This window comes from Aquarana catesbeiana, linkage group LG05, assembly GCF_042186555.1.
Source record: "Aquarana catesbeiana isolate 2022-GZ linkage group LG05, ASM4218655v1, whole genome shotgun sequence".
Taxonomy (NCBI): Eukaryota; Metazoa; Chordata; class Amphibia; order Anura; family Ranidae; genus Aquarana; species Aquarana catesbeiana.
Window position 1 is genome coordinate 120,658,183 of NC_133328.1, and position 15,075 is coordinate 120,673,257.

At 41.0% G+C, this 15,075-nt stretch overlaps 1 protein-coding gene across 1 annotated transcript in view; it reads right to left on the reverse strand.

Moving 5' to 3' along the window:
- The window catches only part of SPMIP4 (sperm microtubule inner protein 4), an 86,508-nt gene that overhangs the window by 57,744 nt on the left and 13,689 nt on the right, over positions 1 to 15,075 (reverse strand). The window contains exon 2 of the mRNA XM_073630129.1: positions 6,228 to 6,407. Coding sequence (XP_073486230.1) covers positions 6,228 to 6,407 — 180 coding nt within the window. The remainder of the gene's footprint in view (positions 1 to 6,227; positions 6,408 to 15,075) is intronic.

The window sequence follows — 15,075 nt, forward strand, 5'->3', positions numbered from 1 at the left end:
GCAGGACCGAAACACACATTCACCTTTGCATGCAAGCATGGGGGACGGGGTACTTTAAAAAAAGTTTTAAATGATCAATTATTTTAAGTTTTTTTTATTTCTACACTGTTGCTTAAAAAAAAAAAAATTATCACTTTTATTGCTGCCACAAAGAATGTAAATATCCCTTGTGAAGGCAATGGCATTTAACCGGTCCTCTTTTTGGAGAGATCTGTGTTTTTGAACGCTTTTGATTTCATTAAATGGGGCTGTTGACATCTGGGTAAAACTGGAAGTGATGTCAGGTCATCACATCTGGGTTAACATAGCATCCCAGCTTTGTACGGCTGTCCGACCAGCCAGTGGATGCACCGGCTGGTTGCTCCGGTCTCCAGTTGGGATGGAGAGCCTGAGAAGGCATGGAAGGCCAGTTACCCGCTAGGATGGCTTTTACAAGAGAGCTGACCGCCGGCTCTTAAAAATGGTACCGGGGCATCGTCCGGTATAACCACCGAAAGTCCAGCGACGTATGGGCATCATGTTGCTGGTCCGGAAATTATTCATAGAATGCTTTGACAACATTTGCACTGTTCTGCTCCCATTAAAAAATACATACCATATCCACGTGCACAGAGTCCTAAAGGCAGTGAGGGGTAATCCCTTTCATCCACACGGAGCACCAGACCTGTCAATCACCCAAATATGCTGTACACCCACAGTTGTACAGGCTCATCTTTTGTACAGAAGTTGCTTCTGATTTCACTGCACATTGAGAGCTTCTCATAGTGTGCATTAGAAGCTGCAGGAAGATTACACCTATACCTTACTACTACATACTGTAGTGTGATGATATGACAATTACAGGTTTATTTGCTTAGAGGTTACAAAGTCTAAGGGTGTGTTAGCCAGAACTTAGAAGCCTTGACTTATTTCCTCTAGTGTTTACCGACCAATCAGGAGCCCAGCACCATTATTTTACACTGTTAACAACTTTTAAACTGTTTTGAAGACTCCAATAGAAAAAATGAAGTACGCAACATTCTTAACAATATACTGTTCCAAAGTTAAAACTTCATTACATTTACAATCTTTGCTTAACATACATTTATAGACTGAATTCCAGATATGGATATTTTTGCATAGTTATATTTATCCAGCTTAGAGCAACATAACTATGCATATACCATACGTGTGTAATCCCTGGGAAAGCTGGATATCACACAGAACAGCATATCAAAATGAAAATTTACAATGAGATTCCATTGTGTGTAACTGCTTTACATTTGGCTTGGTACATACAACATGTTGGTTTTACATGCAAGAACAGTTTCAAGCAATATACTTGTGAAGCGCTTAACAAAGAAGTCAAGCATATCATTTTGGCTATTTTTACTATGTTAGAGATGACATGCATTTTTAAGGTGGACATAACAATTTTTTTTATATATTATAAAGACCTGTAAGAACACTTGTCAGATGTTCAAAATCTTACATTCTAGGAGACATCTGCTGCTCTGGCATCATCTAGTGGCAGCATTTTGGAATTGCAGTTAACTTACACTTCCAACAGCAATATTTTATGAGAAATATGCTGCCCTCCAGTGGTCAAATGTAAAACTTCCTTTCTACCTAAATAGATAAAAATTATTTTCAAATATATTTAGTTTGAATATACAATTGCAAATGAAGATGCATATATAAACTAGGGACCACCTTGTAAAACCAACATCTTTCCACCCTATATAGGCAACTAATAGGAATGACAGAGAGAAAATAGGATTGCCACCTATTTATCTGTGTTTAGAGAGAAAACACACATATTGGAACTGTTATCGTCTCATAGTGATTTAAAATATGAATAACTCTCCCAGGCTTTCTCAATGTGATCAATACATAAAGCACACAATCATGGTGCCAAACATAAATATGAACCCAAAGGATTGTGACATTAAGCATTCATTGGTAAAGTTCTTTAAGACTGGTACTCATTCCAATCTAATGCGGAGTAAGACCAGTATATATACTGGGACCCGCAAAACTGCATATATGTGGTTCCTCAAGACTCAAATAATAACAAATATACTAATCAAGTTACAGTACAATAGTGCTTAAATAACATTCCAGAATCCAGTTCAATCTGATGTGGTGTTTTAAATAAAGGTGAATCCCTTCACCGTGAAACATGTGTTGTCTGGTGTCTCTTCTTTCAAATGCTGTGACACCTAGGTGCTCTCAAGCCTCTCACCTCACTGCTGTAAGGTAACAGCATGTCTTAATATCTGTTCCTGGTGGTTGGTGTGTTGGTATTGATCAGTGGCTGCAGACAATGGCTGTAGTGCTGATTTGTGTATTCTGACAGTGGAAGAGCCCCACTGCTGTTAGAATATAATTGTTTGGGTAGAGGAATCATTTTCGTTTTTTTTTTTTTGTTCAGCTGGCTAATTGAAAAAACTGAGCCATGTATGGCCAGCTTTAGTATAGATTTGTGGTGGTGGATTGCTTTTCAGATGCGTTTGACAGGCGGTGACAAGGCGATATGTCTGTAAATACTGCACCAATGCGCTGCGGCTCTGTGTATTAAAAGCAGTTGCAGGGTGGTCATGGCCTCAATCACTTGAATAGGTCACATTTGGTGGTGGTTCTGCCTGCCAAACATAATAGGGTACCATTTTTGCTGGGGCTGCAAAGCATCATAGCTATGGAATGTGTAGGTGACCCTGTCCAGCTGCCTTAGTGTCTATAATAGGGCTTGAACTAACCATCTCCTGCTTGTGTGTACCTTCTCATTATGACTGAGGTTACATACTATCTGCATGATTTTATTTATTTTGATGTTTAATTTTTTTTTGTAAGTCATGATATGCTGACCTGGGATGTTAGAGCATCACACATGCTTTATACTGCTCAACGTCTTATTACTTCTTTGAAAAGATGTGTCTTAAGACCTTCTTAAACTTCTGTCTAAAGCGCCATCTAGTTTTCAGTTTGACGTGGACTAGACTCTTCCATGATTCTATGGAGTTAATTTACTAAAGGCAAATAGACTGTGTAATTTGCAAAGTACAGTTGCTCCAGAGCTTAGTAAATGAGGTAAAGCTTCACTTTGCAAAGAATACCCAATCACATGCAAGGAAAATAAAAAACAGCATTTTTGCTTGCACATGATTGGACGATGGAAGTCATCAGAGCTTCTGCTCATTTACTAAGCTCTGGAGCAACTGTTCTTGCAGAAGACAACTGCACTTTGCAAAGTGCACAGTCTATTTGCCTTTAGTAAATCAACCCCTATCTGCCCCAAATTGCATACTATGGACATGGTTATCGACACCTCTACATATTTGCAGAGAACTAACCTTAGAAAATCAAGCAACTATGTAGACCGCCAAAAGGACCCAATAAAGACCAGGCAAATAGTTAAAGATTAATTTTCCTTGTGCACTATAATATTTATCCAGCAAGCCTACAGTAGTATGGACTTCATTCTTCTTTAGAAGTTAGTGCTCACTTATTGCTTTACAGGCATACGTTTCCATATAAACAGTTTACTGAGTTACCAGCTGGTCGTTTATCACCTTTGTGCAGCAAAGCAAAGTTTGGTCCTTGAATTCTTTCTACTGCTATGAGTGATCAATGGTTGGCTGGCAGTATTGCCTATTTTCTTTGATTTGCACACAGTACTACCCATCATATGCTGACACAAAGATAGGGGAATGGAAAATTGTTATATGATACTGTCATTTTCTCTTAGTTTTAGGTCAGAAACACATTCTTTAGAATTAGGGGAAATATAAGGTGAAGAAATTTGCAGAGGAACAGGGCTGAAATGCAAATATAACACATCGTAGACTGACATGAGTGGATGGCTGGAAAGGAAAATTATATTATTATTTTATATTTTTTTTTCCTGCCCAAAGTGGTTCTAAAGTCTTCCTTGCAAGCATTCCTTGCATTAAAGTAAAACATGTTTAGGCATTGGTTTTGCCCCCCCTTATACTTACCTGAGCCCTCATTCGATCCAGCACTGTGCACATCTGCAGCTCTTCTCTCCCCTCACTTCCATGTCTCATTAGCATTGCTGGGGCACCAGGAGCCATTGGCTCCCACTGCTGTTAATCAAAACCAGTGACGAGGGAGCGGGGCCGAGTCCCACTGTCTGTGTCAATGAAAGCAGGGCTCGGGAGTGAGAGTAGGTCCATGGACAGAGAGGAGGAGCCAGGAGCGCCGGCGGGGGACCCGAGAAGAGGAGGTTTGGGGCTGCTTTGTGCAATTCCTTTACACAGAGAAGGTTAGTATAGAGATGTTTGTTATTTATTTATTTTTTTATTTCCTTTACAATCTCGTTAAGACCTGCTCAGTGTTGTTCTTAACTTTTTTCATTCTTTCACATGTGTATGCCCTATATAGCCATGGGTTCCCTATACAATAAGGGGGAGATTTACTAAAACTGGAGCACTCAGGTCTGGTGCAGCTATGCATTGTAGCCAATCAGCTTCTAACTTCAGCTTGTTATTATTATTATACATGACTTATATAGCGTCAACAGTTTGCGCAGCGCTTTACAATGAAGGGGGGGGGGGGGGGCAGCACAATTACAATACAATTCAATACAGAAGGGAAAGGAGTGCAATTAATTTTGACAATAAAACCTGGAAGCTGTTTGGTTCCTACGCAGAGCTGCACCAGATTTTGCACGCGCCAATTTTAGTTTTGGATTAAGGCGGGGAAGGGTTAGACCCTTTGTCAGATTTTTATTATCCATCGGGGATGTTCACATCACTGATTTAAATTATTTTTTATTCACTTGTAAATTTTCTTTACACTTGCTAGAAAATCTGAGTACTTAAAGAGGAACTGCAGTCTGCTCACATAACCACTTAAGGACCAGAAGGATTTACCCTGTTAATGACCAGGCCATTTTTTGCGATACGGCACTGCGTCGCTTTAACTGACATTTGCGCGGCTATGCAGCGTTACACCAAAACAAAATTAATGTCCTTTTTTTCCCACAAATAGAGCTTTCTTTTGGTGGTATTTGATCACCTCTACGTTTTTTATTTTTTGCGCTATAAACAAAAAAATAGCAACAATTTTGAAAAAAAGGCAATATTTTTTACTTTTTGCTATAATAAATATCCCCCAAAAATATATAAAAAAAACCCAATTTTTTCCTCAGTTTAGGCCTATATGTATTCTTCTACATATTTTTGGTAAAAAAATCGCAATAAGCGTATATTGATTGGTTTGCGCAAAAGTTATAGCGTCTACAAAATACAAATAGTTTTGTGGCATTTTTATTATTAATTTTTTTTATTAGTAATGGCGGTGGTCTGCAATTTTTATCGTGACTGCGACATTATGGCGGACACATCGGACACTTTTGACACTGTTTTGGGACCATTGTCATACATACAGCGATCGGTGCTATAAAAATGCACTGATTACTGTATAAATGACACTGGCAGGAAAGGGGTTAAACACTAGGGGGCGATCAAGGGGTTAAGTGTGTCCTAGGGAGTGATTCTAACTGTGGGGGAGGTGAGCTACTACTGACATGACAGCCATCACTGCTCCCGATGACAGGGGGCAGTTGATCTTTGCCATGTCACTAGGTTGAACGGGGAAATGGCTTGTTTACTTAGGCATCTCCCCGTTCTGCGGCTCCATGACATGATTCTCGGGACACCGGCGGATATCGAGTCCGCGGAACCCGAGGGTACGGTCACGCTGTACGCGGCGCGCGCGCCCGCTAGCCTCGCGAATTATAGGGGACGTACAGTTATGCCCATTTGCCCACCACTGCCATTGTGCCGACGTATATTGGCGTGCAGCGGTCGGCAAGTGGTTAACTTTCAGTTGTACCCAGACAGTAAAAAATAAACTTCCAGGGGTTTTAACCGTTCCCTACTGTATCCAAAGCTTAAAAAACTTTTGGTTACACATGCATTTTTACGGCACGTTTACATGTATTATAATAATTAACCTCTTGCTGCCAATGTAACGCACATGTGCAGAGAGTTGGCTTTCATGCCTACACACTGCAAGGGCAGCTCTCAGTCCATACTACTGTGACATCCAATCACAGTGGTCACGTGTTTGGTTGCTCCTTCCTGCCTCCCTGGTGTACAGGCCCTGGTAAAGGAACACCAGGGCTGGAAGGGTTCAAATAAATTCAGATAAACTATTACACAAACATAAATCATACTCCAAAAGGTGCAGCTTGCTTGAAACCCAAAGATGGCAAGGAGTACCTTGGCCAGGGATCTCCTCCATATCCATAGTGCTTGTGTCCCTTTGCTTCCAGTGGAGGAGGTTCTGTCTTTGGCCGGTGATCGGAAGGGAGGGACACAGCTCCGACCCCTCCATATTCTCTTTCTCTGCCCCATGGGAGTCTTGATACCACAGGCGTGCATGAACGATATTCATGATATCTATGAAGTAAAATAATTTATTTATGTTTGTGTACAATGTTGCAAGTCCAAAAATACAATTAAAGTGCAGCATATCTTATAAGATCTAAATAAAGAATAATCTAAACAACATTGGATATGTTAGAACATCCAGAGATGCTTAAAATGAATCAGTGAATCTAAAATTGATTAATTAAATAAATTAAACTTGATTTGGCAACTGCAGACTGCTACCAATTAAATTATGTTTCATAAATTGGTCTAAAATATTCATTTTCTAGATTTAAAACATTGAATACTTATTTGCTGGCCTTTTCTTTAATTACAATTGTTGATATTTATAGCCTCACTTTGGGCTGCTGTTAAATTTACCCTTTCAGTAGGGTCCAACTCCCCCCTACCCTTCCTCACACTGCATGAATAAAATGCTTGTTTGGATACATTGAAATACTTACCTTATTCATTGCTCCCAGAGGCTACCTCTGTGTATCAGGGCCCCCAAAAATGCTTCCCCTCACTGCCTGGGCAATCACAGCTCTCTGACGTCATCACGTACAGCAGTCCTGGATTTTACTTAAAGCGGGGTTCCACCCAAATTTTGAACAATATCTGTATGTATTCTCTTCCTTGCCTAGATGCTGACATGCCATTTAAAAAAAATTTAAATCGCCGTAATTACCTTTTATTTTTCTATTCTTCTTTGCACTTCCTGGTTCTCCTCCCGTGGGAGTAGGCGTGTTTCTAGCCTGTCCCAGACTCCTGGGAGCTAGTCTCAGGCTTCCCAGGATGCCACTGAGCATGTGCGGGAACGAGCGGTGAATGCTGGGAGCACAGCATTCACCACATGCAGGAAATAAATGCTTGTGGGCTTCAAATGCCCACAATGAAGATGGAAACCGCCTGCAGTGAATAATATAAGTTATTCTTTTCGCGAAATCTGACACAGGCGGACATATTACACACAATATGTGAGTATGTAATGCTGAGAAGAAAAGTTTGTGAATGAACTCAAAAAAAAAAAAAAAAATGATAGATAGGTGGACCCACACTTTAAGGACGGCCAGGGTCCACTTACAACCCGGGATCATTGAACTGAGTAGGATAGTGCTGGTTGTCAGGAGAGTGTGGAAAAAGGTAAGTATTTCTACTTATCCTCCCCCCAGCCAAATGAGCTTTTAAGCCATATAGTGCAGAGGTGGGGTGGGGGTGGGGAATCTCATTGCATTGGTAATTATAATAGCAGCCTGGAGTGGGGCTTTAATTGTTTTTTTTTTTTTATTTCTTTTTATTGAAGAATTGAATTGTATAGGTACAAAACACAGCCTTTGGGCATTCCCCAGCTAACAAATACAGATAACACAAAACTACTAAATAATACATCTTATCAAATAAAAAGAACAAAACATTCCATACACTTCACTCAGTTGTTCTCCTAATAATTAATTTCAAGGATTAGTGAATTATTTGTTCATTCTTGAGTGCAGTTTTGTATAGCAAACAGAATGTATCCATCTGGTGTCAGGATAAAATAGATTCTGGCTGCTATGAGCTAGCAGACAATGTTACCAACATACAAATTGCAAGTAACAGCTCAGAAAAAGTAAGTATTTTAAATTCTTAGTTGCTGTGTTTATCCTTTTAATAAATTATTTTTTATTCACTTGTAAATTTTCTTTACACTTGCTAGAAAATCTGTGTACTTAACCACTTCAATACCAGGCACTTAGACACCTTCCCGCCCAGGCCAATTTTCAGCTTTCAGCGCTGTCGCAATTTGAATGACAATTGCGCAGTCATGCTACACTGTACCCAAACAAATTTTTTATCATTTTGTTCCCACAAATAGAGCTTTCTTTTGGTGCTATTTGATCACCTCTGCGGTTTTTATTTTTTGCGCAACAAATAAAAGAAGACCGAAATTTTCGAAAAAAAATACCTTTTCTTTGTTTCTGTTAAAATTTTTTGTAAATAAGTGCGTTTTCTTCTTCAATGACGGGCACTGATATGGCTGCACTGACGGGCACTGATACGGCGGCACTGATGGGCACCGATGAGGTGGCACCAATGAGGTGGCACTGATGAGGTGGCACTGACGGGCACTGATAGGCAGCACTAATGGGCACTGATAGGTGGCACTGATGGGCACTGATAGGTGGCACTGGTATGCGGCACTGATGGGCACTCATAGGTGGCACCGATGGGCACTCATAGGCGGCACTGATGGGCACTCGTAGGTGGCATTGATTGGTACATATGGGTGGCACTGATGGGTACTTATGGGTGGCACTGATGGGCACAGATGGGCACTGACAGGTGGCCCCGATGGGCAGTGACAGGTGGCACTGAACACACTGATTGGTGGCACTGATAAAACTTATTGGTGGCATTGCTGGGCAGATCTGAAACATAATGGTGCCAATCAGTGCCCATTTGTGGGCACTGATTAGCACAGATTGGGCACATTGGGCACATGTGGATGGCCATGGGGTACATACCTGGCCATCCACATGTTGCCCCTTCCCTGGTGGTCCTAGTGGCAATCCCTGGTGGTCTAGTGTGGTGATCTGAGGGGGGGCTGCTCTGATAAACAATCAGCGCAGACCCCCCCTGTCAGGAGAGCCGCCGATCGGCTCTCCTCTACTCGCGTCTGTCAGACGCGAGTGAGGAAAAGCCGATCAACGGCTCTTCCTATTGACAGCGTGATCAGCCGTGATTGAACACGACTGATCAAAGAGCCGGAGGCTCTTTACCAAGATCGGTGGAGTGGTGTGTCAGGCTGACACAACACTCCACCGATCGCCACAATGCGCGCCCCCGCGGGTGAGCGGTGGCATGTTATCCTGCTGGACGTCATATGACGCCCAGTCAGGATAACTGAACCACTGTGCTTTCCGTCATCTGCTATGGGCCGGGCGGGAAGTGGTTAAAGAGAAACTGCAGTCTGCTCACATAACCACTTAAGGACCGGAAGGATTTACCCCGTTAATGACCAGGCCATTCTTTGCGATACGGCACTGCGTCGCTTTAACTGACAATTGCGCGGTCATGCGACGCTGTACCCAAACAAAATTTATGTTCTTTTTTTCCCACAAATAGAGCTTTGTTTTGGTGGTATTTGATCACCTCTGCGTTTTTTATTTTTTGCGCTATAAACAAAAAAAACAACAATTTTGAAAAAAAAGCAATATTTTTAACTATATCCCCCAAAAAATATGAAAAAAAACTAAATTCTTCCTCAGTTTAGGCCAATATATTCTTCTACATAATTTTGGTAAAAAAAAAAAAAAACAATCGCAATAACCGTATATTGATTGGTTCGCGCAAAAGATTATAGCGTCTACAATATAGGGAATAGATTTATGGCATTTTTATTATTTTTTTACTGGTAACGGCAACGATCTGCAATTTTTAGCGGGACTACAACATTGCGGCAGACAGATCGGACACCTAAGTGACATTTTTGAACCACCAGCGTCAAATGTCAGAGACCACCAGTGCCGAATGTCAGGGACCACCAGTGCCGAATGTCAGGGACCACCAAAGCCAAATGTCAGGGGCCACCAGAGCCGAATTTCAGGGACCACCAGAACCAAATGTCAGTGACCATCAGTGCCGAATGTCAGTGACCTCCAGTGCCGGATGTCAGGGACCACCAGTGCCGGATGTCAGGGACCACCAGTGCTGAATATCAGTGACCACCAGTGTCAAATGTCAGGGAACACCAGAGCCAAATGTCAGGGACCACCAGAGCAGGATGTCAGTGACCACCAGTGCCTGATGACAGGGACCACCAGTGCCTGGTGACAGGGACCACCAGTGCCGAATGTCAGGGACACCAGAGCCAAATGTCAGGGGGCAACCAGTGCTGAATGTCAGGGACCACCAGAGCCAAATGTCAGGGACCACCAGAGCTGAATGTCAGGGACCACCACAGCTGAATGTCAGGGACCACCAGTGCTGAATGTCAGTGACCACCAGTGGCAATTGTCAGGGACTGCCAGAGCCGACTGTCAGGGACCACCAGTGCCAAATATCAGTCCCACCAGTGCAGCTTGTCAGTCCCACCAGTGCAGCTTGTCAGTCCAACCAGTGCAGCTTGACAGTCTCACCAGTGGTGTTCTTGTATACTATACCTGACACAGCGGGGGGCGGTGCGGTGGGGGACGGAGACTGTCAGGGAGCAGAGGAGGTGTAGGGAGGAGAGAGGAGAAGAAATACACCTCCTCCATGGTTGGCACAGACCGGGGGCTGGGAGACCCCCTCCGCCCACAACATGTTTGCTTCCTCCCTGCTCGTTTTCAGAGGACTACAACGGGGCATGCCAGACCACTGGCTGAGCTTAGGAGAGGGATAGCAGCCATCAGTCTTACAAACAGGATGTCAGCAGGCAATAACAGTTTTTCAGCAAGTTCAGCAGCCTATTGTAGAGGAACAACATAGCTCAGAAGAACATGGATGGCAAAGTTGGTGAAGGTAGGAGATCAGCAACAAGGACATGGAAAACATTTTTTGATCAGAGTTCTGCTTCAAGGCTGGCCATAGACGGCTCCAATCTCGATTCAAACTGTGTGTGGGCAGGCTGAATGTACCAAGTTGATCGATCAATCAATTTGAGAACAACCAGCCTGCCAGATTCCCTTGCGATCATCTCTAGTGGCTGCTATTGCCACTAGCAATAATCACCGTCTTCGGACAATTGCTTGGCAGGAGGAATTCCACTGTCAGCACTGTCTGTGTTAGTGGGGGAATCATGCAAATTCGTTTTCTGCAACCCATGGTTGCAGGAAAGAAATTTGCACAATCAATGGCCTACCCTAGTCTCACATCTTTAAAGATACCCAAGATAACTATAATCAAATACAAATTCCCTATAATCCATCCAAGAAAACAATGAACAATATTAGGTAGAGATCTTTAACCGCTCCTGTACCGCCCCACGTACATTTACGGCAGCAGGGCGGCCTGGGTGTGCAAACTCACGTACCTGTACAAGATTTCGTGCACATGGTATAGGGTAAATGATCGTGGCCACTGGACCCGCTGATTGGCTCCCGCTGTGTCCATCAAGATAAAGTTACATGTTTAGATATGATAACCAACTTTTACAGCTTAGGTAATTGCAGACTGCAAATATGCTGTGCATAAAAGAGAACATGTTGGCACTAGTAAACAAACTAATGAGATAAAGTTTTATGTTTGTACCTGTGTATAGGATAAGGTTGACCAATGGTAAAAAGATAAAACATGTATTTATTTATTTATTTATACAATATAATGTCTGTTGGAAACCCATGGGGATTCCATTCATTGAATTCATATTTAATAGACTTGACCAGTCAAGAGATGATGAATTCCATAGCTACTTCCAGGAACTGCTAATGTCTTAGCAACCGACATGCAAACATATCTCAACTGCATCATACTTATGGTGCAAGGTTCCAGCAAACCATGAAGGAATGTACCAGGACAATACAGTATGTGACAATGACAAACATTTATGAGAGACTGTGTCAATTTTTATCCTCGAGGTAAACCTGTTCTCTGTAAACTTTTCAGAATCAAAGTACCACCTAAGAGCAGGTCATACACAATAATTTCTGTTAACTGTAACTAGAAAGATAAGCCCCTTCTGGGTACATTTTTGATTTGGTTTCACTTTTTTTTTAGTGGGGTCTTGCCTTGACTTCATGGTTCAGTTCCATCAACTGCCGTCCTCCTGTCTAATGAGAAGTGCCCTTACTGGTCACTGTGGCAGCCTTGTTGGACAGTAAAATGGCATTTTTTTTAGGGCTTCTGCATGAGGCCCAGTAACCTGGTGAAACCAAATTAGAAAAGTTCACAGATGAAGCTCTTCTGACAAAAGGTTGTAGGCATCTTGTGGCATCTGAAATTGTTTAAAATGGAGTGCATGATCACTATAAATCAGAAACGTCATCAACATACACAACAGGACATTAAGCAAATGCAACCAAAAAAAAAAGAGCAAATATGTTGTCAAATAAAAAAAAAAGGGAGATACAACTAAAAAAGAAAAACACAGCCATATACTTTCTAACACATTCATTATTTTCTCATTTGCATGAGGCTGTATAAAGATGTTATAATTCATGCAGATATAAATATTTATGAGTATATAAATATTAATGAAAATGTGACTAGTTCCTTTTCTGGATTCCACGAATAACCAGTTGGCTAATTTTGTTTCCTCTGCAATAATGTACAAATGTTGTTTAGCCCCATAAAGCATCAGTCCACTGTGTTTTCATCTCTGGATGGATGTAGGCAGTCAAAATCACTAACTGGCTTCTTGTGTCACTTTCCTCCTGAGATATACAGTATGTCTCAATTGTGATTACAGGTTTCTCAGGTGGACCCCCACTAGAGGAATAGGATTCCTTCTCTACTTAAGAACTCAAGGGGGAAGTACTCAAGTACAAGCAAATGACCAAAAGTTGATCTGGGAGTTTTCTTTGGAAGTACTTAAGTAACCTAAAGAATAAATATAAGTGTTGGATCAGTTTCTGTTTCTCCTCTGATCAGTTCAGTAACTAGTAAAAATGGTGAAAAGTAAAATTGAATGGAATTTACTGCATTAAGAAGGTGATTTTATATCTCTACCTCGATGTGTTTATTCAATAAAGAGTGCAAGGAGCAGAGAGCAGTATGCCTGTCTTACTGAATAAACCCCACTGGCTGCTACTGGCAAGAGACCACCAAGCCACCAATCAGCCCTATTAAAGTACAGATCATACTACAAACTACATTCTACCACCCTGCCTGGCCTCCCTGAACTAAGCTACACAAAAAACATACCCCAGTTGCCTACATGCTTCATTAGGTCTTCTGCGGTCTGCTCCCTGTTTTCAATCCCATTTAATGTTGACTGCCCCTGTGCAGTAAGCCCTTCTAGACATATATAGGGCAGTATTCTAAGACTAGAGATGCCACCTTTATAGTAGGTACAGTATGCTGTAGTACATGCGGTAACTATGGGTAAAACCAAAGTAATATTGCTAAAACAGTTTTTTGTTCATCAAAGCAGAGCTAAGAGCAATAATATTCTGCAAAATCAGGGACCTCACACACGGCCAATCATAATTTAATTTCCTTATGTCTCTGTCAATAGGCTTTGGGCTTGTGCCAATGGCATCAAACTGACCTAAGTTTGGGACACTTCTTAAATCATTCAGAATTCACTGACAGGTGCTTTTGACCTCCTTCTGACCTGCATTTGATTTGCTTCAAGCAGATTTTGTATTACCATGGACTGGTATGAGAATGCAGAACCATGCAAAAACTTTGCCAGAGGAGAGGTGGATATGTACCTACCACAATACCAGCATATGTGATCGTATTCACATCGTTTGGAGTATATTGCTATACACTGGATATTTATTTCCCCCTTTTGGATATTTATGTTTACTTCTGCGTTAATAGGTTCAGACTATGGGCCGGTAGGCAAAACATCTGTGACAGATCCTATATTCCTCTCCTCTGTTGTTTTGATGATTTATGATATTGAGTAAAAAACTCTGTATATAACACACTTGCAATATATGTATGGTCCTGAAGAAGCGGGGAATCCCGCGTAACGTGTAGACCAGTTACAAGTACATGTATCCATCAGATTTAAATATTTTTGTATTCATCGCAAAGTCTCTTTATGCAAATCTATGCTTTTAATATTGTGTTTTTTATGTGTAATACAATTTATATAGATTTTTTTTCTGACTTTGTTCTCATTTGGCATATTTAAAGTCCGACTACTTCTGTTTTCAAAAATACCATATTCATCCATTCATATGTTTCCCAGACAAATAAAGCTCTTTATCTTGATTTCAAGACAAGAGGTTCCATTCACTAAGCTGAAACAGCAGAATAAGGATACGGATCATTATAATCTAAATAGAGACAATCCAAAAATTTTGAAAATTGTGGTCACATGACTGAAAGTAAAAATTCTTATCTTTTTGTAGAAGCTTTGTGAATTCAGTCTAGTATCTAATGTACACTATGTTCCTAAGTTCCTTAATTAGTTCTATGTCTACACCCACAATTTTTGATTTTCTTACTTTTTTGCTAAGCTTCTTGTTTCAGCTGAGTTGTTCAGTGTTGGCTTCACTTTACATATACTGGATAGTATTTTAGATTAAGCTGGGTACAAGCTTAATGCCCTAAGCAATAATGGGTGTGGTATTAGCCATAAAGATCATTATTTTCAACCTTTTGATTGTTGCTTGCAGCTTTTTGCTTACAGAATAATTCTAGGCATTAGTATGTTATACCTACAGTAGTTACATTGGTCAACCTGGACCAATGTACTGTATCTATGTACAACATGGAATTAATCTTTAAAATCACAATCTTTATGGCAAAAAAGTGTTTACGCTTCATGAACTGATCATTTCGGTTTTATTTATAATATATGCTTTAGCAGCAACTATTGATGTACTTTTGAATTTTATTATCTTCTCTTATTAGCTTTTCTGTATGACTGAAAGACCAAATTATACATTAGCTTCCAAGCAGGGACTGAACATCCACGTTTACCTATTCAACATATTTCCAGTATCTATATAGCACTGACATACTACTCAGTGCTTTACAGTGTACATACAATTATTCATATAAGCCTTTTTCCCCTTAACAAGCTCACAATTTAATGTTACCACCACATTCCAATAACCAT